Source organism: Geotrypetes seraphini, chromosome 10 (genome assembly GCF_902459505.1).
Source record: "Geotrypetes seraphini chromosome 10, aGeoSer1.1, whole genome shotgun sequence".
In the NCBI taxonomy this organism is placed as follows: domain Eukaryota; kingdom Metazoa; phylum Chordata; class Amphibia; order Gymnophiona; family Dermophiidae; genus Geotrypetes; species Geotrypetes seraphini.
Genome location: NC_047093.1, coordinates 40,007,631 through 40,035,474, shown reverse-complemented (window position 1 = coordinate 40,035,474; position 27,844 = coordinate 40,007,631). Strand labels below are relative to the sequence as shown.

Here is a 27,844-nt window from a genome sequence, read left to right as displayed (position 1 = left end):
TCCTTTGAGGCTCTATAAGAACCAAGGGAAGCCGCGAGGAGAGAGCCGCCAGTGCTACCAGCAGCACTCTTCACTCCATCGGAGGCAGTCAGCCCCCACAGCAGTCCTGGCGTCCAGTGCGACGGAGGGTTCCTCTGAGGCTCTATAAGAACCAAGGGAAGCCGCGAGGAGAGAGCCGCCAGTGCCACCAGCAGCACTCTTCACTCCATCGGAGGCAGGCATCCCCCGTAGCAGTCCCTGTGTCCAGTGCGACGGAGGGTCCTTTGAGGCTCTATAAGAGCCAAGGGAAGCCACGGTACGTGGCCCATGGTCACTTGGCCAAAGGGGCATGGCCAAAGGGGCAGGACATGCCCCTTTTGTACCCCTTCGAAGCCCATGAGGAGTTGAGTGACCTGTTATCAATTCCTTCCATCATGGGCAAAAGAAAGGCAAAAATCCACCTATTAGCCTCAGGCGTGGTCCCAATGGATCGACATCTTATGGCTTCCTCATTGCCATGGATGGAAGAGCAGGTAACTTTAGGTATACAGTCTGCTTCCCTCTCCTCTGGGGAACCATTACCACCTCCCCAGCCATTAAGACACCCTCCAAGATTGAGGACGTAACCTCTTCCTTACAACTGTCTGACATAACTGGACTTAGGGCTCCTTTTACAAAGCCACGCTAGCGGTTTTAACGCATGCACCGGATTAGCGCGCGCTAGTCAAAAATCTACCGCCTGCTCAAAAGGAGGCAGTAGCGGCTAGCGCATGCTATTCCGCACGTTAAGGCCCTAGCGCAGCTTTGTAAAAAGAGCCCTTTGTGTTTCAGATCAATCTGGTATGGTGGGAACAAAAGGTTTGACTCCTGTACAAATGGTCGTGGAGCCAAGCCTGAATGTTCTCCCCAGGGCCGCCATCAGAAATTTCTGGGCCCCTTACTGAGCAATCCTATTGGGCCCCCCACGCACCCCTTCCCCCCCCCTGACGCCCCCCCCTTCTTCCATGGGCCGAATACACATATATTTTTCTGCTAATGCTCCACCTAAGCCAGTCCCGTAAAATCTTCTCACGTCCATTGGGTGATTTGGCATAGAGGAGATATTCATAAAAAGAACGTCCGTCAAGATCTTTACTCATAGACTGTGCCATTTGCTTTAAATCATCTTCCATCATTAATCCAAATTGCACAATTCTTTCTCTGTCTTTGTCCTGAATGGCATCTGGCCACATTGCTGGATCCTTCCAGTCAACAAATTTATGAACAGGCGCGGAGAACGCATTTTTAAACAAATGTAGTTTATCCTTGTACTCCTTATGTAATTTTAATCATCTATGGATATGTTTGTATGTTTATTGTTCAAATGGTTTTATTTATTTCCCCAAATTTATTTTTGTTTTACGCATTGAAAATATTTGATATTGCGTTTAAATCAAAATCTCAATAAACTTGAAACTTGAAACGAGTGCCCGTGAGATTGTGGGAGGGTTAAATACTCAAAACTTAGAAGAATAACAATTTACTTAAAGTTTTTGCTACGCCTGCTTTCTGGTATCTTTACATACAGTGGCGTACGTAGCATATGTAACACCCGGGGCCCATCATTTTTTGGCACCCCCCCCCATCTGTAAGAAAAATATGATTTTTAGTAACAAACCACACGTCACACATGAGTACCTAGGAAAAGGCAGCATCTTACATATTGCAGTGAGCAGTACATCAATACACCCATTGTAAAACTAAACAAGCCAGACCAGCACAGATCAATCCTACACCGTCAATCCTAACAGAAAACCATGTCTTTTGAACACACAGAACACAGAAAACACCTTCGCCTAGTATGGAATATGTCACCACAAACTAACCCCTCACTCTTTTACAAAACTGTAGTGTGGATTTTAGCCACAGTGGTAACAGCCCTGACGCTCATAGAATTCTGAGCATCAGAGCTGCTACCACCACGGCTGGCGCTAAAAAATGCTCCACATTTTTGTAAAAGGGGGGGATAAAATAGAAATACACAGTTTCAACGCTCTAGCTCAGAGGTGCCCAAACTTTTTGAGCTTGTGAGCTACTTTAAAATGACCAAGTCATTCTACCAACCATAAAATTAAAAAACACAAAGCACACTATATGCTGAGAAAATGTTAATTATCATTCCTATTCTGGTTTTTTTTCAAAGAGGTCAAGGCAGATGACTCTATACATTGTCACCTCAGTAACAACCATACAAAAATAGACAAATATACCCTCCATCCTTTTTATTAAACCACAATAGCAGTTTTTAGCGCAGGCAGCTGCGCTGAATGCCCAGCGCTGCTCTTGACGCTCATAGGCTCCCTGCGCTAAAAACCACTATTGCGGTTTAGTAAAAGGGGACCATATTGTAAAATATAGACAGCAGATATAAATTCAGAACTGTGCATAGTAAGTGAAGGGAAGTTTTCATCTCTGGGAATTTACCCAGTTAACTATTAAGTAATTTGGGCAAATTCCTTTGAAAACTGTGGTAATACTGCCTCCACTTTGCTAAATTTAAAATAAAATCATTTTTCCTACCTTGTCTGGTGATTTCATGAGTCTCTGGTTGCACTTTCTCCTTCTGACTGTGCATCCAATCTTTCTTCCCTTCTATCAGCCTGTATGCTTTCTCACCTCCACACCTCATTCCCTCCCCCAACTTTTTCTTCCTCTCTCCCTGACCTTTCTTTCTTTTTTTCTGTTTCTCTTCTTTCCTTCTGTTTCCTTGCCTGCCCCCTTTCTTTCTTTCTCCCTGCCGTTCCCCAAGCCACTACCACTGCCGCTGCCATCGGGGAACAAGACCCACCAATGGATAACAGGCCCCAAAGCCGACGCCGACGCATGCTCTCCCTGCTTCGGGCCGATCAGTCTTCCTCTCCCCGACGTCAATTCTGCCGTCGGAGAGGAAGTTCCGCCCAGCCAGGCAGCGATTGGCTGGCCCGAACTTCCTCTCCGACTGCAGAATTGATGTCGGGGAGAGGAAGACTGATCGGACCGATAGATTAGATCGCCAAGACAAAGTGAGTCCTGGGTGATCGACTCACTTTGCCTTGGCGAGCTACTGGCGCCCCTGCCTTAGAACACTGCCTAGGACCCTGGGGGAGCCCGGGCCCCCTGTCAGCTCCGGGCCCCTGAATGCAGGACTGGTAGTACTGCCCTGATGGCGGCCCTGGTTCTCCCTAAAGAGAAAGTAGTCACTTTAAATCAGGGGTGTCAGAGTCCTTCCTCGAAGGCCACAATCCAGTCGGGTTTTAAGGATTTCCCCAATGAATATGCATGAGATCTATTTGCATGCACTGCTTTCATTGTATGCTAATAGATCTCATGAATATTCATTGGGAAAATCCTGAAAACCCGACTGGATTGCGGCCCTCGAGGAGGGACTTTTGACACCCCTGCTTTAAATGATATATGATTAACTGTTAATAGAATTGAGTCTTCATTGCAAAATACAGTTTTGAAATTGTGCCAGTTCTCCTCTGATATAGTAGTTAAAATAAAGGAGAATGAAACTCAAATAACAGAGCTAGGAAATAAACTAGATAAATTAGATAAATCAGTGAATAATTTACAGAGCACTGCTTCTGCTAACATTAAAGATAGTTTAACGGTTCATGCCAAGATGGAAAAAATGGAGAATTATATGAGAGCTAAAAATCTTCGTTTTTTTAAACTTTCCCATCACTCATTACCTATCTCCATTGGAGCTATTAAGAATGTATATGAGGGAGATTTAGCAGTACTCTAATGTGGAAACTTTTGAGCCTGATAACCTCTTTTACATTCCAAGGGTTTCTAGGAGGTGGTAGATGAGGGAGAAACAGATAAATTAGTATCACCAGATAGTTTGGATCTGTCTCATTTTCTAGAGTCCTCTAAGGACCCAATTACAAAACGTGCTACACTCTTGGTAGCTTTCAAAATAGAATTAGAGAAACAGGTTATTTTGAAGATGTATTTTACTAAGAATCAAGCTCTGTTTTGTGGCCGAGTGTTAATATTTCCTGATGTTTCTAAGCAGACTCAGATAAAGAGGAAGCAGTTTCTATTGCTTAGGCCTAAAGCCTTAGCGGTGGGCGTGACCTTCTTCTTAACATTCCCTTGTAAATGACTTATTTCATTTGCAAGTGACAAATATGTGTTTCTGGATTAGAAGATTCCAGTTCCAGATTTTCTTAGAAATAAACGTTTGCAGATAGTTTCTTAAATTATTATTTGTTTAGCTGGAGAATGGATTGATGATTTAAAGAATGTGCCACATCTTTTATCCTGCCAAGATGTTAAACTTTGTTACTTTACCTTTTTTATTATTATTATTTATTTATTTATTATTATTGAAATAATTTACAAGCAATACAACTTGTGTAAGCAAAATGAAAAGAAACAAATAAGATCACAGTATAGATATTATTAAAGATAAAAAGAAAAAAAAATAACCATAAAGTCACCTCTATATTTGAAGGGGGAGAGGTCTTAATAATTGGGACCTAAAATATTAAAGCAACAAAAAAATAATTGAAATAAGAAGTAAAGGCTTAACGGCTTTACAACAGCCCCTTATAATTATTAATTGCATCCCTTAATTACGCCCTGGTGATTTTCTTTAAGTCCAGGAAAGCTCTCAAATGGTCTGGGACAAGAAAAATATATTTTGTCCCTAAATATTCAATGAGGCATTTACATGGATACTTCACCTGAAACACAGCCCCAATTTCTTTAGCTTCTTGCCTCATTACTAAGAGTAATTTTTTTCTTTCTTGAGTTGTCCCAAGAAAGGAATTTAGAAACATAGAAACTGATGGCAGAAAAGGGTACACAGCCCATCTAGTCTGCCCACACCAATGACCCACCCCCTAACTCCCTCCGTGAAGAGATCCCACATGCCAATCCCATTTTTTCTTAAAATCTGGCATGCTGCTGGCCTCAATTACCTCTAGTGGAAGACTATTCCAGCGATCAACTACTCTTTCGGTGAAGAAATATTTTCTGGTGTCACCATGAAATTTCTCACTCCTGAGTTTCAACGGATGCCCTCTTGTTGCCGTGGGACCTTTAAGAAAAAAAATATCTTCCTCCACCTCGATACGGCCCGTGACTTATTTGAACATCTCGATCATGTCTCCCCTCTCTTTGCGTTCCTCGAGTGAGTATAGCTGCAACTTATCCAGCTGTTTCTCACACGGGAGATCCTTGAGTCCTAAGACCATCCAGGTGGCCATTCTCTGAACCGACTCAACTCTCAGCACATCTTTGTGGTAATGTACACAGTATTCCAGGTGGGGTCTCACCATGGATCTGTACAATGACATTATGACCTTGGGCTTACGGCTGACGAAGCTCCTAGGGATACAACCTATGATTTGTCTAGCTTTGGATGAAGCTTTCTCCACTTGATTGGCAGTCTTCATGTCTTCACTAATGATCACCCCCAAGTCTCGTTCTGCTACAGTCCTTGCTAGGGTCTCACCATTTAGGGTGTAAGACGTGCATGGATTTTTGCTGCTAAGGTGCATGACCTTGCATTTTTTGGCATTAAAACTTAGTTGCCAAGTCCTGGAGCAATGCTCCAGTAGGAGTAGGTCATGTGTCATACTGTCGGGTATTGAGCCTTTGTCAGGCACTGTGCTTTTGTCTGTTGTGCTCTTGCCTATTATGTTGCATAGTTTGGCGTCATCGGCAAATAACATAATTATACCTCGAAGTCTCTTAGCCAAGTCTCTTACGAAAATGTTGAATAGGATCGGGCCCAAGACCTAGCCCTGCGGCACTCCGCTGATCACTTCCGTCGTTTTGGAGGGGGTGCCATTTACCACCACCCTTTGAAGTCTACCACTAAGCCAGTCCTTAACCCATGCAGTTAATGTGTCGCCTAATCCCATCGAACTCATCTTGTTCAATAACTTGCGGTGTGGGACGCTATCAAATGCTTTGCTGAAGTCCAAGTACACGATGTCTAGGTATTCCCCCATATCCAGCTTTCTTGTTACCCAGTCAAAGAAGCTGATCAGATTGGATTTTTGTTTTAAGGAAGTAAATCTTCAGTACTGAATTTAAGTCTTGTTGAAAAATAAAAGAGACAAGTAGTGTCGCTCTCTCTTCAACTATTGAAGTAGTTGTCTCCAATATCACGGATAAATTTTCCAATTCCATAGTAGTTTAAACTTCGTTCCCTGGCTTTTTCTTAGATGGAGGCAAATAATAAATCATATTCAATGGGGGAATGGCATCGGGAGCAAAGTTTAAATTTTGTACTAAGTACTTTCTGAACAATTCAACAGCTGATGTTTCCAATGTCTTTGGAAAATTTAAGAAACGCAAATTGAGCCTCCTATTAAAATTTTCTAATTATTCAATTTCCCATGCACTATCAGTTTGTCTTTAATTAGACCACTACTGCTGATTTCAATGTTGTTATGTCCTCATTTACTACTTTAAATTTAGCTTCACTATCAGTTTTCAAATTTTCAACAGTCTTAGAAAGAGTCCATCTTCCTTACCAAATCTGTCGTTTCCTGGGCTGTCACACCCGTGCTCCTGTAAGGCGCAGCGAGCCCACGGGGACTTGACCCCAAACCTCAGATCTAGCGTGTCCCTTACTACCAAGAGATCCTTCAGGTCTTAATTCAGGCACGGAATCTGCCTCATGAGCATGCAAGGTAAAGAGTCTAAGTCAGGAATGGCAAAACAAAATAGCTTTATTCCAGCCATTGGCCAAATAAACCAAAATACAGGCTTCAGCCTTGCAGTTCAGGATAAACTTATATTGCATGGAATTATAACAAAAGGTTCAAACGCAATCAGGATGTTCAAGTTTGATCAGCACTGAATTGAGTACCGTCCCCTGCTTCTGGACTTTAACCAGGTAAGTCACAGTCCTCTTCAGCAGAGCAATAATATTTACACATAGTTCATACCAAACACAAGGTCAGCAGTACTTGGTTTCTCAATGAAAAGAAAAACAAAAACAAAACTTAAATAGACTGTGCAGTGAAGCAGGTAGAAATCTCACATGGTGTTACTGTGCTATACCCTGCATATTTTCCCTTGGAAACTGCTGCAGTTACTAAGCACAGCTGAGAGGGAAGGCAACATAATTACTCAGCTTGGTAACAATCCAGGAAACCATTCACATGTTTGCTGGTAACTCACACTTTACTGCTTTAAAGAAAGCCTCCAAGTTTAGCTTTCAAGGAGAGATTCTAAACTTACTATAAAGAACTATAGTTTAGCTGGCAGCTCAGAGATATAAACAGCAAACCCAGCTCTTATGCTCACTGTGCTTCCATGGCTATTGGCTGGGCCTCAGTTTCCACACGGCTTTCCTGCACCTCCATAGCTTCTTCCTCCGGCTGCTCCCAAGGATTCCAGGTAGGAGGCAACTCCTCTGCCTCTACCATAGGCCAGTCTGAGAGTGACTGACTCTCCCCAGATTTCCACTCTCCTGTTTGCCTCCCTCCTGGCTGCTCCTCTCCAGTGTGCCTCCTTCTGCCTCTTGTTCTGAGGAGCCACGTTATATCCTGTGGAGAGCCACTCCCCCTCTGAGTAGGTGGGGGAAGGGTTTTCCACACACCAGCCTGCTCCCTATTACTAAAGGCATGATTCTTGCTAGTCTTACTTCTCCTAGGCACAGGTTGCTCAAAAGGTATCAAACTCCTGACAGTAGCAGGGAATGGTTGGCACTGGGTGCAGCTTTCCTGCCTAACCTTTTCCTGCACTGCCTCTTCTGACTCCATATCATTGTCTGAGCAGAAGTCAGCTTGCTCTGTTAATTGGTCTGTCACCTGATCAGCTCTCTTACACCTAGGCTCAGTGTGTTTTCTCCTGATCCTTGGGGCAAAACCCAGGACAGATTCGGGTTTGTTATGGGCAAAACCCAAAACGGACTTGGGTTTGTCATAGGGCCGACTTCTGTATTGTCCCATCCATTCTTTGGAGCATTCCCCAAACGTCCAGGAGTGTAACCTCCGATGGAGTTGAAGGCGACCCTTGAACTTACTTTGCCTCTCGGCCATTTAATGTGGACTTGATCACTGATAAACTATTGCCTTTGATTTTATTTGATGAGCATTTATATGCTATGTTTGAATTGGATATACTTGTGTTTTTGTTATGTAAGTATAACAAATAAATAAGTGATGTTAATTGTAAAATGATTGTATACTGTATCACACTTATTGAAAGTTTTAAAATGAATAAAGATATAAACAAACAAAAAAAACACAAATAATAATAAAAATAATAATAATAATGAACCATAAATCAAATACATAGGACAAAACATAGAAGATGGGAGTGCAATATCGAATATATGCTGATGATATTTTATTCTTTTTTCCCGTGAGTGATGCGCCCACTGCTGAGCAATGTTTGCAATGATATATGGAAAAGATTGTAGGGTGGATGGATGATCATGATCTGAAATTAAGGGCTCCTTTTACAAAGGTGCGCTAGGGCCTTAGTGCGCAGAATAGTGCACGCTATAATGCTGCCCGCGCTAGCTGCTACCGCCTCCTCTTGAGCAGGTGGTAGCTTTTCAGCTAGCGTGTGGAATAGCACGCGCTAATCTGGTGCTTGCGCTAAAAACGCTAGCGCACCTTTGTAAAAGGAGCCCTAAATGTTAATAAAACAGAAGTGATGGTGGTAAAAGGTCAAAGGGATAACTTTGAATTAGAAAGTATCGATGTGATGGGTGAGAAATGTTAGTTAAAAAAGAGATGACGGTATTGGGAGTATGTGTGGATAGTTGTTTGACTATGGAAAAACAAATATTGAAAACGATTCAGATATGATATATGCAATTGCAATTGTTATATAGATTAAAACCTATGCTACCAGCTTATGATTTCCGTAATGTGGTGCAAGCAGTAATACTAAGTAGAGTGGATTATTGCAATTCTCTTTATTTGGGTGTTACTAAAGTGAAGATGAGGGCGCACTGCAGATGTTAGTTAACTCTGCAGTAAGATTGATTACTGGGGTTTCAAGAATGACTCAGTGTTGAAACAACTGCATTGGTTACCTATGCAGCAGAGAGTTTAAGATTCTCTCAATCATACAGCAAATCTTATACCACATATCCCCAAGGGCACTAAAGGAGGTTTTTTTTTTAAAATCTATCAACCCAGAAAGATCTGAAAATAGCATGAAGCTGAATTTGGAGGGTAAGATGTTAGTCTCTCATGTTAAGATTGGGGCAAAAATGCTATCTTTAGTAGGTGCCAAGCTTTGGAATTCGCTGCCTGGTATTCTGCGATTTTGTGATGGGAGACTGAATTTTAAGAAAATGTTGAAAACATAATTATTTGTTAATGCCTTCATGTGCTAGTGGTATTTGCTGCTGAAGCCTTACCGTCCTGTAAATGTTTTTATGGGATTTGTCTTTCTATCTTGTTGGATGAATTTGAAAAAAGGTTTTAATAACGCCACTGTTAATGTTTTATTGTGTTTGTTCTGTCGAAACATGTTTTAGTATTTTTAATATGTATGCATGTAATTCTGTAAACTGCATAGTTTTTATGCGGTATATAAATTTTTAAATAAATAAATAAATCTATTCGAAAAAAGTAAAATCAGTTGCAGCTTAAAACAAATGCCATTATTAAAATGATATGCTTCAGAATGAAAACAAAAAATCCTTAAGCAAATTAGTGGTCCCTCATTATTAAATAAAACAACGAGACTCTGAATGGAATAAACACAATTATGAACATTAGAATTATAGCTGTTTTGCCAATTAAGCTAAACAAAATACTATGCTATCAGAATTTACAATAAAGATTTCATCCCCATAACTAATCTCATGACAAGTACTGTATTATGCAAATAAATATGGTCAGGTGCTCATTAGTACCTGATTTCGCGTTGGTGTCTCTTTCCCGGTGGTGATATGATATGGGGAAGAGGAAGGGAGTTTCCCGCTTTGCCCCTCCGGCGGCTGAACCTCCCCAACGGCTGATACAGTCTACTTTAACGAGCGCTTTTGCTCGCATGGGTGAGGCGACCCCAGTTACTTCGGGAGGGAATCCGGATCTCTCGGGGAACCTCAGCGCGGAGAGTCGGACTACTTTGAGTCCGGACCAGAGGCTGGTTCCTCCCCAGCCCGGAAGTGCACAAGTGCAGGGAATGCCTGGAAGCCGACAGCTCCGAGAGGGAGAGAGTGATTCCAGCATTGGAGGGACATCCCTATCGAACCTTTCAGTGGAAGGAGGAGATGGGAACCATCAAGAATTCCCATGCACTTTGGAAGAAGAGGTGAGAGGTGCCTCGGGAGGGAATACTATCAGTTTTGGGGAGATGAAGAAACCAGATAAGATAGATATGGAGGCGCTATGGCAGGCCATATCAGTCATGGATTTCAATCTCAAATTGACTTTATCTACAATTAAAACAGATTATGGAACTGTTTTCTCCAAGGTGGAACAACAAGGGGTACTTCTTACTAATGTGAATGAAAGGTTGGAGAAACAGGAAAATAATTTGAATGAAGTAAAGAAGGTACAAGTGGAATTGGTTAAGGAGAGATCTTATGTTTCTCATAAGATGGAAAATTTTGAAAATCAACTGAGGAAAAATAATTTAAGATTTTTGAATTTTCCAAAGTGTCCTATTATTTCACCAGTTGAAATGGCTAGGAAATATTTCCGAGAGACTTTAGCCATCCCACCAAAAAATCTACCTCCAATTGTTAGAGCTTACTACTTGAACATAAAGACAACACAAGGGGAATCCACACCTATAGAAACCCCAGTGGATAAAGTAGTGGATATGAACTTGTCTTCATTTCTGGAAAATTCCCTTGAGGTTGTTACTCAAAGAACTACCATGTTGTTGACCCTAGCCTTGGAGAGTGATAGGGAATTTATTCTTCGGATGTATTTTCGTCATATAAATGATAAGTTTTTGGGCTCTAATGTTCGAGTTTTTCCAGATTTAGCTCAGAGGACCCAGAGACGTAAGAAAGAGTTCTTGTCCCAGAGGTCAAGAACCTTGGCTCTGGGGGCTACATTTCTTGTTAAATTTCCTGCAAAGTGTTATGTATCTTTTCAAGATAAGAATTTTCTTTTTTTTGAGCCCAAACAACTTTTGGAATTTATTGGCTCAAAAGAGAAATTGGTAACCATGTCTAGTAATGTATGACCTGCCAGCTGGCTGTAATTTGGGAATCTAATGCCGTGACCTTGATTAGTTTTTGTTACTACTATTTAGAAGTTTATTTCTTTTCTTGATCTTTAAATTGTGGACTAAATAAGACATTATTATTTTTCTTTACAAGTTTTATTGAATATTATTACTGGATCTCTTGCATTGTATAAAAGTAATGCTTGTATTTAAAATGGAAAATCTTATAAATAAAAAAAATAAAAAAATGGTCAGTGGATCATCTGTTGGTTGGAGAGGCCATACAAACCAACCTCCAGCTTCTTTCTCAAGCTCTCTATTTACTCATGCATTATTGGGCAAAATATTGAGGGGCCACCCCAGTCTGCAGCATTATGATGTACTGCCATTTTGAACTCTTACATACATTATGTTACACAAAAGATGCTTTTTGATACACCTTACACCCAATGATATAAAAACTGCAACAGCACATGCCTTGTTTCTCTTGGAAGAACTCAACCAGAAACTTTGCTTCCTCCGCAATACGCTCTTCAATGCTCTTCTTCCCCATTCCAAAATCACGTAGTGTGGTCATTGTAAATTTACGATGTTCTTTCCAGGGTACTCCATTGGAAAACACAAGACCTAAAGGATACAAAAGGAAAGAGTTTCCATTGTAGTCCACTGGAAAACATGAGGTCTAAAGGATGTACAACTGAGGTTTGGTTTTTTTAAGTTCATGAAATGTTTATTGAATTTCTAAATCATACAGAAAACATAAAAATGTATACACAAGATGCACACATTGAGTATAACAGTAATAACAGCTGATAAATGAAACGGTTATAATGTACATTAGTTACATCCGAGAGATAAGGCATCCAGTGATACATAAAATAAGATGTAAAGACTTAAAATGTAAAGATGTAAGATGTAAATGTAAGATGTAAAGACTTAAAATAAGAGGTAAAATGAATCAAAACATATAAGATAAGGACTATATTAAGCTATGTAATAATAAAATGAAAAAGCGAAACCTTGCTTATATAGCAACATGGTAATATCAGAAACAAACATAAGATTGTTCAACTAAGCAAGAACCATGAGTTAGATATTAATATAAGTAGAATAACCTGAATGTCAAAGGAGTTAACACACATGCATAGGTGATCGAACAAGCAGTATCGACAGTCATGATAAAGTGTCTAATAGGTATTATGTAGAGGTTCAGATGTCAGATTTAATCAGCCAAGCAATAAGGAGAGAAAGTGTAATTTAATAGTGGAGCCCAGAGTTTCTCAAATCTATGTAGAGATTGTGTTCTTTCAGCAGCTATGCGTTCATATTTGGCTATTAGGCATACCGAGTTCCACCAAGTACTATAGTCTGCTGCTGCCAAATTATTCCAGTTTGATAGCACCATCTTGGTAGCAATCAGTATGAGTAAATATAAGAGCTCAATTTCCACCTTGTTTATGTTAAGCTGTTCAAGGTCTCCCACTATAAGAGTATGATATGAGATATCATAATTTAGTTAGAAAATAGATTTTATGTCTGACCATATTCTGCTCCAGTAATTATGAAGTAAGAGGCAGTCAAAGAGCATGTGTCTTAAAGAACCACCCGTTCTGCCACAAGACCAGCAAGTATTATTGGAACTGGGATTTAATTTAGATAATCGTTGAGGGGGTTCAATAGGCTTTATGTAACAAGAAGAATGCTGCCTGATGAAAGGCCGATGAGCGATACAATTTAGAAGGGCTGGACCATAATATCCGCCATGTTTCTTCTGGGATATCCAATTTCAGTTCCTGATTCCAGCTATGTTCCAGATCTATTAATCTCTGAGCCTTCTTTAGTCTAATGAGTTTATACCATTGCGATGCTTCTTTTTTATTGAAAGTTATAGAAGGTCAAGTAGTGAGGATATCTGGGGCATTATCCATTAAGTTCTTAATTTTGAGTAAGGCTTATATTGAGTGTTTGAGTTGAAGCCATTGGTAGTGACAACTGGGTGGTAAATTGTATTGTTCAGCAAGTGTACTATACGGAATCCATCCTTTACCATCTCTCAAATGATTCACTCGCCAAATGCCAGTACGCTGCCAGTTCGTCCAATTGACCATATTATTTTGGATCTTGATGCAATGAAGTATACAGAGTAGATGACCATGGTATTTTCAATGAGGATTCTATTTCTTTAAAAGCTTTTGTCATCGATACAAGTATATGATCATCAGTTTTATTTGATATAGAGGATTTCACAAAGGGTAGGTAGATAAATGAGTACTTGCTATATCACTCCTCTTCAAAATTGTAGCATATACTATTTGCGCAGAAAGCATCTTCATCGAGAATCCAGCGGGTACTGTGACGCAATAGGAAAGCGCGGTGATAGTCAAAGTCTGGGAATTTAACGCCTCCATCCATCTTTGAAGCCTTTAATTTTTTCAAAGCAATCCTCAGAGTCCCTTTATTCCATAGATATTGAGTTAAAGTAGAGTCAATTTTTTGGTAGACAGCTTGGGGTAGAAAGAAGGGGAGCATGCTCAATGTATAGTTTACTTTGGGTTTTATAACCATCTTGATTGATTCCAGTCTTCCCCACCAGGACAACTTTAGGGGTGACCAATGCAGGATCATCAAGTTTATAAGCTGGAGTATGTGTGCTGTACATAACTCTATTGTCCTTTCAATTGTATGACCAAAATTTATACCTAGATATTTTAATTTGTCAGGTGACCATTGAAAGTTGAGATCTTCCATATCAGTCTTTAGTATAAGGTTATTCAGTAACATGAGCTCCATTTTGGTTGTGTTGAGTTTATAGCCCGACACCTGAGCATTGAAATGGTTGTTAGCAAAGGGTGAAGTGAGTCAGGTGTAGTATAATTAAGACATCATCAGCATAGGCTGAAAATTTAACTTCCGTATGTCCGCTTTTGATTCCTTGGATTTTGCGATTATGACGGATGGAAAGAAGTAGTGATTCGAGAGCCAAATTGAATAAAAGAGGTGAAAGTGGGCATCCCTGTCTTATGCCACTAGTTGGATGAAAGGAAGAAGACGTTGGGCCATTAATGCAAACATTAGTGGTAGGGGCGGTGTAATGCACTTTAATCATGTTAATGAATTCTTGCCCAAATCCAAACCAGTGTAGCGTGTCAAAAAGGAATTCCCATTCCACTCGATCAAATGCTTTTTCTGCATCTAACGCGAGTGCTAGCAGTGGTACAGTATCTCTATTTGCACATTGGATCACATTAGCAAACATTCTAGCATTGTCACTGGCCAATCTACCCGACATGAAACCATTCTTCTCAATTCCAATCAATTTTGGCAAGATCATCTGTAGTCGGGTTGCAAGAATCTTAGCATACAATTTTGCATTCACATTTATTAATGACAAAGATCTATAGTTAGGTACAAGTAGTGGATCTTTACCTAGTTTAGGTAGAACTATAATGCTAGCCTCAGTAAAGGTACCTGATACTTTACTGATATCTATAAAGTGGCAAAATAATGATAAGAGATGAGGGTTCAATAGATCCTGAAATGTACTATAAAATTCGGAAGTTAGGCCATTCCTTTCAACGCAGTTGTTATCTCTTCGTCCAATATAGGCGAGGATAATAGGATATTATCTTCATCTGTAAGAGTGGGGTGCCGAAGGATGTCATTCAATAAAAACTTATCTCTTTGACAAATTTCTCTGACCCCACTTCAACCTGATGTACTTCCAAAACACTTCCAGATAAACCTGACTAAACTTAGCATGCCAATGTAATTTCGAAAATTCTCTGTAGAGTCGCTATCTGTATACAGTCTCTTCCCTTGTAAACCGCTTAGAATTGTCTGTGGTATGGCAGTATATAAAAATAAAGTTATTATTATTATTATTATTGATGGAAATCAGCCCTCAAGGGGGTTGCTTGGAGGGGGTCTCCTCTATTTCTGTTACTTTTTAATGCATATTTTAACCCCATTACAGATGAGATATGTGTCTTTGGATTTAACCAAAATCTTCATACTGATAATGTTCAGGTTTTTTCACCAATTAGAACTTCAGTCAGTGAATTAAAAATGTAATTTGAAGGATTGTTTTTGTTCATTACAATCCTGATTGCAATTAGATGGATTACACCAGTGGTCTCAAACTCAAACCCTTTGCAGGGCCACATTTTGGATTTGTAGGTACTTGGAGGGCAATTTTGCATGAGGTTAAACTCTTTATAGTTGATAAATCTCCCCCCTCACCCCCCCCCCAAAGGCCTGCATGTTCCCCCCTTCTTTGTAGCATCCTCCTGCTTCCCCCCTTGCCTCCCGGTCTTAGTTTCAGCTACTTACCGCAGCCTGCAGAGAGGATCGCCGGTACTGTAATGTTCCATGCAGGCCACCATCGGCCTCCACAGCACGTTCCCTCTGCCGCAGTCCCGCCCCTCCTCTGACGTCAGAGGCAGGATTGCGGCAGTGGGAATGTGCTGCAGAGGATGACGGCAGCCTGCAAGGATCGCTACAGCACCGTCAATCCTCTCTGCAGGCTGCGGTAATTATCTGAAGGTAAGAGTGGGAGGCCAGGGCGGAAGCCGGAGGACGCTGCAAAGAGTGGACAGCACTAATATAGACCACGGGCCGCATGTGGCCCCCAGACCATGAATTTGAGACCACTGGATTACATGGAAGAGTTGGAAGCAGAGCAGGAAGCTTTACCTTGCCCGTTTATAATCCTTTCAAAAGCAGGTAAAACGGCTCGTCCGCTGAAGTCTTCTGCCTGGCCAATGAGAGCATCCTTCAGGGTGTCATATCCAAACAAGACTACAGAGGGTTTTGGGCCTAGGTGAATCGTGAATACCTTTCCATACTTCTCACCTAGCTGCGAGGTAGAAAGAGGATTAGATTAGATTTATTTTCTTTATATGTTGCCCAATACACAAGTTTTAAAAGCGGTTTACAATCAAATATCTACTTGCTTTCAAATAAAGCTGTACAATAATCATAACATCAAAATCATCACAAAAAACACAGATTATAATATATGAATAAAACTTAATTCAATGATTAGTGATATTAAATACTGAAAAAATAACTAAGGACTCCTTTTACTAAGGTGTGCTAGCGGTTTTAGTGCACGCTTAGCGCGCGCTACAATGCCGCAAGCGCTAAACGCTAACGCCTCCATAGAGCTTGCATTAATATTTTTCATTTAGCGCATGGTTTGCGCGTGCTTATCTGCAGCGCGCACTAAAAACGCTAGCGCACCTTTGTAAAAGGAGCCCTAAGTTGTTAACACCTTACGAAATGTAAAACATCCTGATTCATCAGCAAAAATATTACAAGTGCACAAAGGAGGGAAAACAGGACAAAAAAGCCACTTATTGGACATTTTTTTCTCTTTTGATAATAAGCCCCATAGTGAGTTTTATAAAATTTGCAAGCTATTCAGCTCCTAGTTTAGATGGTATATAAAATATGTTGTTATTATTCATATTTATTTATTTGGATTTATTTCCCGTCCTCCCAGAAGAGCTCAGAACGGGTTACAAGTTTACATACATAATAAAACATAACAGGGTATATATATCTAATAAGGCATAAGTGTTTACATAATCAAGTAGAACAGGGTATAGTAATGTAGAGCATGACAGTGATAGGACAATGCATAGGGGAGCATGATGGCAGTCGAAAAGCACATGTTCCCGAAGATATTGTGCTTCCAGAAAAGACAAGGATGAGTGTGGTGCTTAATCTTCAGGGCACCGCAATTACGGCGTTCAACCACTTGCTGGGCCACTTCGGTCTTTTTCTGCCTCATTCACTACAGGGACAACGCAAAAAAGCCAGAGCAGGCGGAAGGACTTGTTAGCAAAATATCTGCACACAATTTTATGACTGCGTTGTGCAGAGAAGTGTTCCGTGCAGAAGCTAACGCCGCAAATCTGCGTGTAGGATACTGGTGCACAGCATTTCGAAATGAATGGTAATGAGGCTGCTTGCTATTTTGCCCCAATGCAAAGAAGTACTGGAGTATACAGTACCAGTGGCGTACCTAGGGTATGTCTCAGCCCCACCACTCCACCGCTCATGAAAAATTGAAAGCATTGTTATTGAAATGGTTATGCACTAGTCCAGTTTTTGATATTTTCATTCATTTCCACATTTTGGGACTGGTACAAGCATTCACTACTTCAGCCATATTTGAGGAAAACCTAGGGTATGTGGCACCCGGGGCCCATCATTTTTTGACACCCCCCCCCCCATGTAAAAAAATATTTTTTGTAATGACCATGAAATGGAATAAATGGTCAGAATAGAAACAGGCAGTGAAAATTTTCTTTTATTGAACCTCATATATGTAACCATTAATCCAAACATAACATAAATTATGTCTGAATTGTCATGATATCAGAAGTACATATGGAGTAGTTGCAGGTGACAAACCACTGGAAGAGATCCCTAAACAACTACCTAGGCACAATACCCAAAGACCCCTCAGTGTGTGAACCAGTTGAGTGGAGTGGACTAACTGGGGGGTGGAAATGGGCCGGAGTTTGCTCAGGAGAATTATAAAGTACTGAGGATGCCATCTCTCCCCAATCCCAGGTCCTAAAGTCTAAGACAGTAGCGCAAACTAGGAAAATCGAATTGATAAACCAGTTCAATAGGCTGAATTGAATCGAAATTTTTTTCCTGAATCTGGCAGCACTAGTTTGCGCTACTGTCTTAGACTTAAAATATAGAAACATAGAGTATGACAGCAGAAAAAGGCCGATGGCCCAAGTCTGCCCACTCAATAACCCTCCCTCCTCCATCTTTGAAGCATTCCTCTGGAGCGACCCCACCTGTCTGTCCCATCGTCCCTTGAAGTCGAGGCCAGAACCACGCTCGACTTCAAGGGACGATGGGACAGACAGGTGGGGTCGCTCCAGAGGAATGCTTAAAAGATGGAGGAGGGAGGAGGGAGGGTTCTTGAGTGGGCAGACTTGGGCCGTCGGCCTTTTTCTGCTGTCATACTCTATGTTTCTATATTTTAACTGAACTCTCTGACATCCTCAGCCTTTCCATTCACAAAAATAGAAGGAAGAAAAGTTCCCATTTCCTGCTGTCTCATGCCTCCGGCCTATACAATATTTTTCTTCTGCAGACCCTTCAAAAGTCTGACCAAATCCTCGTTTCACTTGCATTATAAAGTACTGAGGATGCCATCTCTCCCCAATCCCAGGTCCTAAAGTCTAAGACAGTAGCGCAAACTAGTGCTGCCAGATTCAGGAAAAAAAATTTCGATTCAATTCAGCCTATTGAATTGGTTTATCAATTCGATTTTCCTAGTTTGCGCTACTGTCTTAGACTTTAGGACCTGGGATTGGGGAGAGATGGCATCCTCAGTACTTTATAATGCAAGTGAAAAGAGGATTTGGTCAGACTTTTGAAGGATCTGCAGAAGAAAAATATTGTATAGGCCGGGGGCATGAGACAGCAGGAAATGGGAACTTTTCTTCCTTCTATTTTTGTGAATGGAAAGTCTGAGGATGTCAGAGAGTTCAGTTAAAATATGTGCTTTATAAAAAAATATAATAATGTGTTTTATAAAGTTTATAAGCATTGCTGGCCTACCCAGTGAGGTGTTCCTAGTGGTGGTGGTGGTGGTGGTGGCAGTGTGTCAATGTGTTGAGAGGAAGAGGTGGTCTGGGAAATTCTCCTGAGCAAACTCCGGGCCCATTTCCACCCCCCAGTTAGTCCACTCCACTCAACTGGTTCACACACTGAAGGGTCTTTGGGTATTGTGCCTAGAGTAGTTGTTTAGGGATCTCTTCCAGTGGTTTGTCAGTATCTCCTTGTGGTCCAAGGAAGGAAACTTTGTTAACCTTAGCATTGACCTTTTGTAACAGTGCTGCTTGTGTGGCATTAGGCTATCTAGTGATCGAAAGAAAAAAAAACAGATCTTTGCACATTTTTGCACTATAGGTGGGTGTATGAGGAGATTCACATTTCCTGCACAGCTAAGTCCGTGTGAAGTTCCCTTGTGTTGTATTTGACATCTAGCAAGGTCTCTATTTGGAAGGAAAGAAATAAGCTTAAAAATGAAGTGGCCAGAAGTTATGGTAAAAGCAGATAGCTTAGCTGGTTTTAAGAAAGATTTGGACAAATTCCTGGAGGAAAAGTCCATAGTCTGTTATTAAGACATGGGGAAGTGTCTGCTTGCCCTGGATTGGTAGCATGGAATGTTGCTACTCTTTGGGTTTTGACCAGGTACTAGTGACCTGGATTGACTACCATGAGAATGGGCTACTGGGCATGATGGACCATTGGTCTGACCCAGTTAGGCTATTCTTATGTTATGTTCTCATCTGTAGGGGCCTTTGGTTTCACTTCTTATTTTAATGTATTTTTTTTCTGGGAACTTATCAGTGTTTTTTATAATGGGAACAAAAATGGAAGAGAATTAATGTGTGTGGAATGGGGGGGGGGGGGTAACTAATTTCTTCAGCTAAATAATTAAATCCACCTCAACCAGACATAGGAGAACTCGCACACCATTCACACACCCTCCAACCAAAAACGTCAAAAGAAAAAAAACTGTTCGACAACCTCCTAACACTCGACCCACAACTCTACAACCTATTGACCTCGACCACAAAACCTTCAAAAAAGAAATAAAAACCCTTCTATTCAAAAAACACATAAAACCGAACTAACATAATCAGAACTGTCCCAAGCATCACCTGCAACTACTCCATACGTACTTCTGATGTCATGACAATTCAGACATAATTTATGTTATGTTATGTTTGGAATAATGGTTACATATATGAGGTTCAATAAAAGAATATTTTCACTCCCTGTTTCTATTCTGACCATTTATACCGTTTCATGGTTATTACAAAAAATATTTTTTACATGGAGGGTGGGTGGGGGGGTGTCAAAAAATGATGGGCCCCGGGTGCCACATACCCTAGGTACGCCACTGGCCTGTCCCCCCCCTTGAAGGCCTGCTTTCCTGTCTCCCTTGAAGGCATGTGCCCCTGAAGGCCTGTCTCCTCCCCCCCAAGGCCTGCCTGCCCGCCCCACCCTGAAGGCCTGCTGGCTTCCTCCCAAAGGACCACTCACCCCCCCACCACCTCGAAGGACCGCTCGCCTTGCCGCCCCCCCCCACTACCACGAAAGGACTGCTCATCCCCCCGGCCTCCCCGCACCATTTACCTGGGGAAGCAGCCTGCAGCAAGATCGCGATGTCAGCGATCTTTGGGCTGCTTCGTTTCTGTTTCCTCCGCTGCGGTCCCGCCCTTCCTTTGAAGTCAGAGGAGGGACGGGACCGCGGCGGAGGAAACAGAGCCGAAGCAGCGCAAAGATCGCTGGCTTCGCGATCTTGCTGCAGGCTGCTTCCCCAGGTAAATGGTGCGGGTAGGCCGTGGGTGGTGGGAATCCAGACGCGAAACCTGGACATCGGGGGCTGAACCGGACGCAGGTGGGGGAACCGGACCGGGAGCACCCCCTCAGGGCTTGCATCCGGGGCAGACAGCCCCCCCCCCCCCGCCATCCCCTTGGTACGCCACTGGGTAGGAGAGGTCAAAGGGGGTGAACAGTCTATAAAAGGGGTGAAGTGGCTATAAAATAAACCCACCAGGATGATTGAAAAAAAACACCCAATTGGGCAGGAAAAGCAAATTGAATCGAAAATTTGATTCAATAGGCTGAATCGAATTGAAATTTTTTTTCCTGAATTGGGCAGCACTAGCTCCGACACAATGAACGTCGAAGCAACTTCGGAGCAGCGCCAGTGCTTTTAGTGCTCCAGGCTGTGGCACAAACTTCTACCACAGCTTAGTAAAAAGGCATGGGGGGGGGGGGGGGCGGGAGCAGTGCTTGGGATGGCTATTTATTTATACACATGGTAGATTTGAAGAAACGTAGAGGCTCTTTTAGTAAGCTGCATTGGGCGCTAATCTATGCCTAATGCATCTAAAATGGCTTACCGCAAGGTGCGCTCAAGCACTGATCCCTCTAAGCTGAGTGGGTGTCCTCCAACTGCATTGCTACCAGTAGGGAGTGGTATGTTTTCCGTTACTATGGACAAGCGGGTTCCCTGGAGTCCTGCAGAACTTTCCTGTCCTTCACTATTGAAAATGTGATAATGAAACAGCACCCCCCACTGGCAGGACTATACGTGGAAAACTCCCACTCAGCTCAGAGGGAACAGTGCGCTCAAGCATCCTGTAATAACTGTCAAATGTGCATTAAGGGGTGTGTCATGGGCCAGAGAGTGGGTGTTTGCATGAGCCCTTAAAACCTACAAAATAGATGGCAGTAAGTACTTACACAGTAATTTTTAAAATGACCTCATGTTACATTAACTCGTGTCCATTAATAGGAAAAGTAGAAAATCGGCCATTTTACAGCTGCGGTAAAAATGGCCTTATGTGGGCAAAACCATAACAAGGATGTGCTAAGGACACTTTTTTTGCCTCAGCTTAGTAAAAAGACCTGTTAGATGTAAATGCTGAACTCGGACAAATTAGGCAGCTGCCTACGGTGGCAGTTACAGTCAAAGGGATATTGCACTAACAAGAAAGAGATAATAGTTACTGTGGATGGGCAGACTAGATGGGCCATCTGGCCTTTATCTGCCATCATGTTTCAATGTTTCTAAGAAAGCATATAAAAATAGCCATCCTGAGCCAGATCGATGGTCTGCTTCCAACAGAGGCCAGGTCAGAAGCACCTGGCAAAATCCCAAAGAGTCAAAGTTAATAAAGATGTTTTAATTAATTAATTAAGGGTTGGGAAGGAGGTTTTTTGGTATTTATAACTGAACAGAATACAGACCTGGGATAACATAGTTATGGGAGGTCATATGCACTGAAATCAGTTTACATTGTATGATATACCACCCTCCTAGTTTATAGATTGGTTCTTTTTTTAATAAATTGAAGATGTATGTATAAATTAGAGGTGGATGTAACGTGGCTGAATTCGATTATAAAAGTAGAAATGAGATATAAAAGTACATATGTGACTAATTTCAAATAATATGAGACAGATTTAATAGGTTCCTATAGCCCTATCTGTTTAGACTTCTTTGAATTTGGGTAGGAATTATGTGCAAAGGATCCGTTTGTTTTTGTTTTGGAATCTCAAGAATCCCATAGAGTAGCAAGATTCCATGCTACCAGTCCCAGAGTATAATTATGGTTTGTCAAAGTAGGAACATTGAATTGGATTCTTATTATACGTCTGCCAAAAAATTCCAAAGAGTAGCAAGATTCTGTGCTACAGATCCCAGGCCAAGCAGCGACAAGCCTCGTGTCTCTCTTAGTAGCAGAACTCATCAAACCTTTTTTTTAAACCCAGATACACTAACTGCTGTTACCACATTCTCTGGCAATGAGTTCCAGAGCCTAGAAATTTATTAAGTAGCTTCATCGAAAGTTCTCTAATCTTTGTACTTCCTCCACTTACTTTTACCCACTGGCAAGGCAGGCTTTTTTTTTTTTTTAGCCCAATAAATTTTATCAATTTTATAGAAAGACATTATAATACAAATGACTAGAGAAGTCAACAACCAATGAGTACAGTATAAACAAATGCAACAAAACTTAACAATGCATTTTTGAAATACGTAGCACATTTACCAGGGAAAGGTGTTTTTAGAGATTGTCTTTATTACATTGTATACATATCCTAAACAACGTTTAATATTTAAAAGTGCACTTCTCCCTCCATATTCGCGGTTTCAGCAATCGAGGTTTCGATTATTCGCAGATTTTCAGATGTTGGCTCCTCCCACCATTACATCACAGAAATCGCTGATTTACACCGTTTACAGATATAATCGCTGATTCCCAGCTTGCAGAGATGATTCCCTTTTTCTCCTCTTCCTGCACTGCATGCAGTACATGTACTGGACGATGAGGAGGAAGACACCGACTGAGTAAGAGATAATTATTGTACAGTACTCTATACAGTACTCGTTCACCCATATTTACTGTACAGCATTCAAAAGCTGCAATAAATGTTTTCAACTTAAATCGCGAATCTCATCTTTTTTGTCATTCACAGTTTCTCAGTATTCACTATGTTTTTTTAATAGAAAACCATGAATAACATACGAAAAGTTATTCACAGTTTTTATGTATTCGCTGTCTTGCTATTCCCCTATCACCGCGAATATGGAGGAAAAAGTCTATGATGTCCAGTTATGCATTTTTTGCAGGACCATTCTGGGATCGGTTGTAATTTATCAGGAAGGAGGTAACCCTAAAATTAATTGAGCAATCACAAGGCTGAAGGTGTGTCTAACATCCCTAATAACCTTGTACCAGCCAGCCCTGCAAACACTGACGGTTCTTTTGAGTTTGGTGAGCTGTCAGTTGTGGTACGCCTATGGGAGCAGAAAGAAGCACCCTCACCCTCCCCCCCCCCAAAAAAAAAAAAATAAAATAAAAGCAAGTTTGTGCAATACATATCATAAGGCCCTGATCTTCAGACTGTGGGAGATTACTGGCAATCTCTCGTAGTCTGCGCCAATGCCAGAAAATCAATGCCGGTACTGTATCTGGCAACCAGCATTGAATTTTTTTGCCAGTTGAGACTAGCCAGCTAGGCTAATGGCTAACTGGCTAAGTGTAACAGCTAAATGTAGACCACCTTTTTAGATGGCTCTGTCTATCCACCAAAGTTAGCCTGTGAGCTGCTGAATATTGGCAGTGACTGGCCAATCCACTGAACTGTTTATTCTGCAGAAGATAGCTGGCTGTGTGCTATTTAGCTGGCCGGGAATGGCTTCCAGCCAGTTAAATAGTGCTAAATATTGGCCTCTAAGTGAATAGTGCATCACTAAGGTAGATACTATACAGATATTTTGTAAATTTACCACAGTGAGGGGAGGGGGGAAAAAGACCTCAAATGAGTTAGGGCTCCTTTTACTAAGGTGCGCTAGCGATTTTAGCATGCGTGCTAGATGCTAACACCAGCATTGAGCTGGCGTTAGTTCTTGGTGCGTAGCGCATGCAACAATGCAGCGCGCACTAAAAATGCTAACACACCTTAGTAAAAGGAGCCCTTAGTGTTCAAATGTTTCAAAAGACACGTTAAATGGGGCTATTGAATCAGCTCATTGGTCAAGTTTCTGGAATCCTGTGGATTGCAGGACCGGAGGCAACATGGACTCACTAGAGGTAGGTCTTGTCAGACAAATCTGATCAATTTCTTTAACTGGGTGACCAGAGAATTGGAAAGAGGATGTGCACTAGATAAATACACTGAGTGCCCTCGTTAAGGATCCCAAAGTGATGGGCTGGGTAAAGAATTGGTTGAGTGGAAGGCGACAGAGGGTAGTGATCAATGGAGATCTCTCTGAGGAAAGGGATGTTACCAGTGGTGTGCCTCAAGGTTCTGGTCTTTTTAACTTTTTTATAAACGATATTGCTGAAGGGTTGTCAGGTAAGATTTGCCTCTTTGCAGATGATACCAAAATCTGCAATAGAGTAGACATGCCGGATGGGGTGAATAACATGAAGAAAGACCTGGCAAAGCTTGAGGAAAGGTCTGAAATTTGACAGCTAAAATTTAATGCTAAGAAATGCAAGGTCATGCATTTTGGCTGCAAAAACCCGAGGGAACAGTACAAGTTTAGAAACATAGAAGATGACAGCAGATAAGGGCCATAGCCCATCAGGTCTGCCCACTCTACTGACCCAACCCCAAGTCTACTATCCTAGGGATCCCACTCCTGGTGACAGGTTCCCTTGGCTTAACCCTCTAAGGGATCCCACATGGGCATCCCATTTGCTCTTAAATTCTTGCACGCTGTTTGCCTTGATCACCTGCACCGGGAGCTCGTTCCAAGGATCAACCACTCTCTCGGTGAAGAAATATTTCCTGGTGTGAACTTATGTGAACGATGGAAGAATGGGACTTGGGTGTGACTGTATGTGATGATCTTAAGGTGGCCAAACAGATTGAAAAAGTGATGGAGAAAGCTAGAAGGATGCTAGGTTGCATAGGGAGAGGTATGGCCAGTAGGAAAAAGGAGGTATTGATGCCCCTGTATAAGACTTTGGTGAGACCTCATTTAGAATATTGTGTACAATTCTGGAGGCCGCACCTTCAAAAAGATATAAAAAGGATGGAATCAGTCCAGAGGAACGCCACTGAAATGGTGTGTGGTCTTCGTGATAAGGCGTATGGGGACAGACTTAAAGATCTCAATCTGTATATTCTGGAGGAAAGGTGGGAGAGGGGAGATATGATAGAGACGTTTAAATAACTATGTGATGTAAATGCGCATGAGTTGAGCCTTTTTCATGTGAAAGGAAACTAAGCTCTGGAGTAATCTAAGAAAATACATTTTTACAGAAAGGGTGGTAGATACATGGTATAGTCTCCCGGAAGAGATGGTGGAGACAGAGACTGTGTCTGAATTAAAGAGGGCCTGGAATAGGCACATGGGATCTCTCGGAGAGAGGAAGAGATAATGGTTACTGTGGATGGGCAGACTAGATGGGCCATTTGGCCTTTATCTGCCATCATATTTCTATGTGTCTATGTTTCTTATGTTAAAAAAAACACCTCGTATAGTCTTACAAAAGTCATGTATTTTTTTTCTTATTTTATTCAAAAAACATGCTAACTTTTTTCCGTTTCTTCTCTTGCTGCCTCTCAGGAAGATTTATTAGTGCAAGTGAACTGATTCTTATAGTCGGCATTGCAGCAAGAGCTGATTTATGGAGCAACTTTTTCCTTGACGAAGCAGATACCGTCGGGAATAAAGCTCGGTGTTCCTTCAGATATTTTCTTTTCTGCCCCCGTTTTGAACATTGCCAGGCACACAGCATGTGGTGTGATACTAATCAGTATTTAAAAAAACTGGTTAAGGACGGCAAAGTAAAAGTGCAGAAGATAAGACACATATTCGTTTGTCACACAGCATGTGAATTTTCTATATTGAGAAGAAAAGGGGAAAAAAGTTAGCATGGTTTTTGAGTAAAATAAGAAAGAAAACACGTGACTTTTGTAGGACTATACAGTGAGGTTTTTTAAAGACCAATGATAAGATTCACAGCTCCATTTTAGGTGTCTTTCGAAACGTTTGGGCACTAGGGCGTATGAGGTCTTTATTCCTCATATGGTTAATTGACAAAATGTCATTTTAGACTGTATCTATCTTAGTGATGTTATTATGATTTTTGTTTAGATATCAGTATTTTTTTCCATTATTTGTTTGTTTGTTTTTTAATATAAGAACATAAGAAGTGCCTCTGCTGGTCAGACCAGAGGCCCATCGTGCCCAGCAGTCTGCTCACACGGCGGCCCATCAGGTCAAAGACCTGTGTAGTAATCCTCTATCTATACCCTTCTATCCCCTTTTCCTTCAGGAAATCATCCAACCCCTTCTTGAACTCCAATACCGTACTCAGTCCTATCACACCCTCTGGAAGCGCATTCCAGGTGTCCACTACCCTCTGGGTGAAGAACTTCCTAGCATTAGTTCTGAATCTGTCCCCACTTAATTTTTCCGAATGCCCTCTCGTTCTTGTAGTTTTCAAAAGTTTGAAGAATCTGTCCCTCTCCACTTTCTCTATGCCCTTCATGATCTTGTAAGTCTCTATCATGTCCCCTCTAAGTTTCCGCTTTTCCAGGGAAAAGAGCCCTAGTTTCTCTAATCTTTCAGCATATGTAAGGTTTCCATACCTTTTATCAATGGCGTCGCCCTTTTCTGAACCCTCTCGAGTAACACCATATCCTTCTTCAGGTACGGCGACCAATATTGGACACAGTATTCCAGATGCGGGCGCACTATCGCCCGATACAACGGCAGGATAACTTCTTTCATTCTGGCTGTAATACCTTTCTTGATAATACCTAGCATTCTATTCGCCTTCTTAGAGGCCGCTGCGCACTGTGCCGACAGCTTCATTGTCTTGTCTACTATTACCCCCACGTCCTTTTCTAGGCTACTTTCACCCATTACCAGCCCTCCCATCATATAGCTGTACTTTGGGTTTCTGTTCCCTACATGTAAGACTTTACATTTCTCTACATTAAACTTCATCTGCCATCTTGTCGCCCACTCTTCTAGTTTGTTCAGGTCCCTTTGTAAGTCTTCACAGTTCTCTTTTGTCCCTACTCCACTAAACAGTTTGGTGTCATCTGCAAATTTTATTACTTCGCACTTCGTCCCTGTTTCTAGATCATTTATAAATACATTGAACAGCAGCAGCCGGAGTACCGACCCCTGCAGAACACCACTCGTGACCCTCCTTCAGTCAGAGTAGTGGCCCTTCACTCCTACCCTTTGCTTCCTACCCACCAACCAATTTTTGATCCATCTTTGTACATCTCCTTTCACCCGATGGTTCTTCAGTTTCCGTAGTAAGCGTTCATGGGGTACCTTGTCAAAGGCTTTTTGGAAATCTAAATATACGATGTCTAGGGGTCCCTTTTGTCCATTTTGTTTGTTAATTCCTTCGAAGAAGTGCAATAAGTTCATTAGGCACGATTTTCCCTTGCAGAATCCATGTTGGCTTATTTTCATCAGTTTATTTCTTTCTAGATGCTCATCAATGCTGTCTTTTATCAGCGCTTCCGCCATCTTCTCCAGAACCAAAGTCACTTACCGGTCTGTAGTTCCCCGGGTCACCTCTTGATCCTTTTTTAAAGGTGGGCATAACATTAGCTATCTTCCAATCCTCCGGGATCACGCCTGTTTTCAGGGATAGGTTACAAACCTGCTGTAGTAGAGGATTAG

General features: G+C 41.6%; 1 protein-coding gene across 1 annotated transcript in view; it reads right to left on the bottom strand.

Moving 5' to 3' along the window:
- Positions 1-27,844, bottom strand: part of LOC117367732 (cytochrome P450 2H2-like) — a 46,046-nt gene that overhangs the window by 15,500 nt on the left and 2,702 nt on the right. Inside the window, exons 2-3 of the mRNA XM_033960594.1 lie at positions 15,811-15,973; positions 11,596-11,745 (exon numbers count right to left, since the gene is read on the bottom strand). Coding sequence (XP_033816485.1) covers positions 11,596-11,745; positions 15,811-15,973 — 313 coding nt within the window. The remainder of the gene's footprint in view (positions 1-11,595; positions 11,746-15,810; positions 15,974-27,844) is intronic.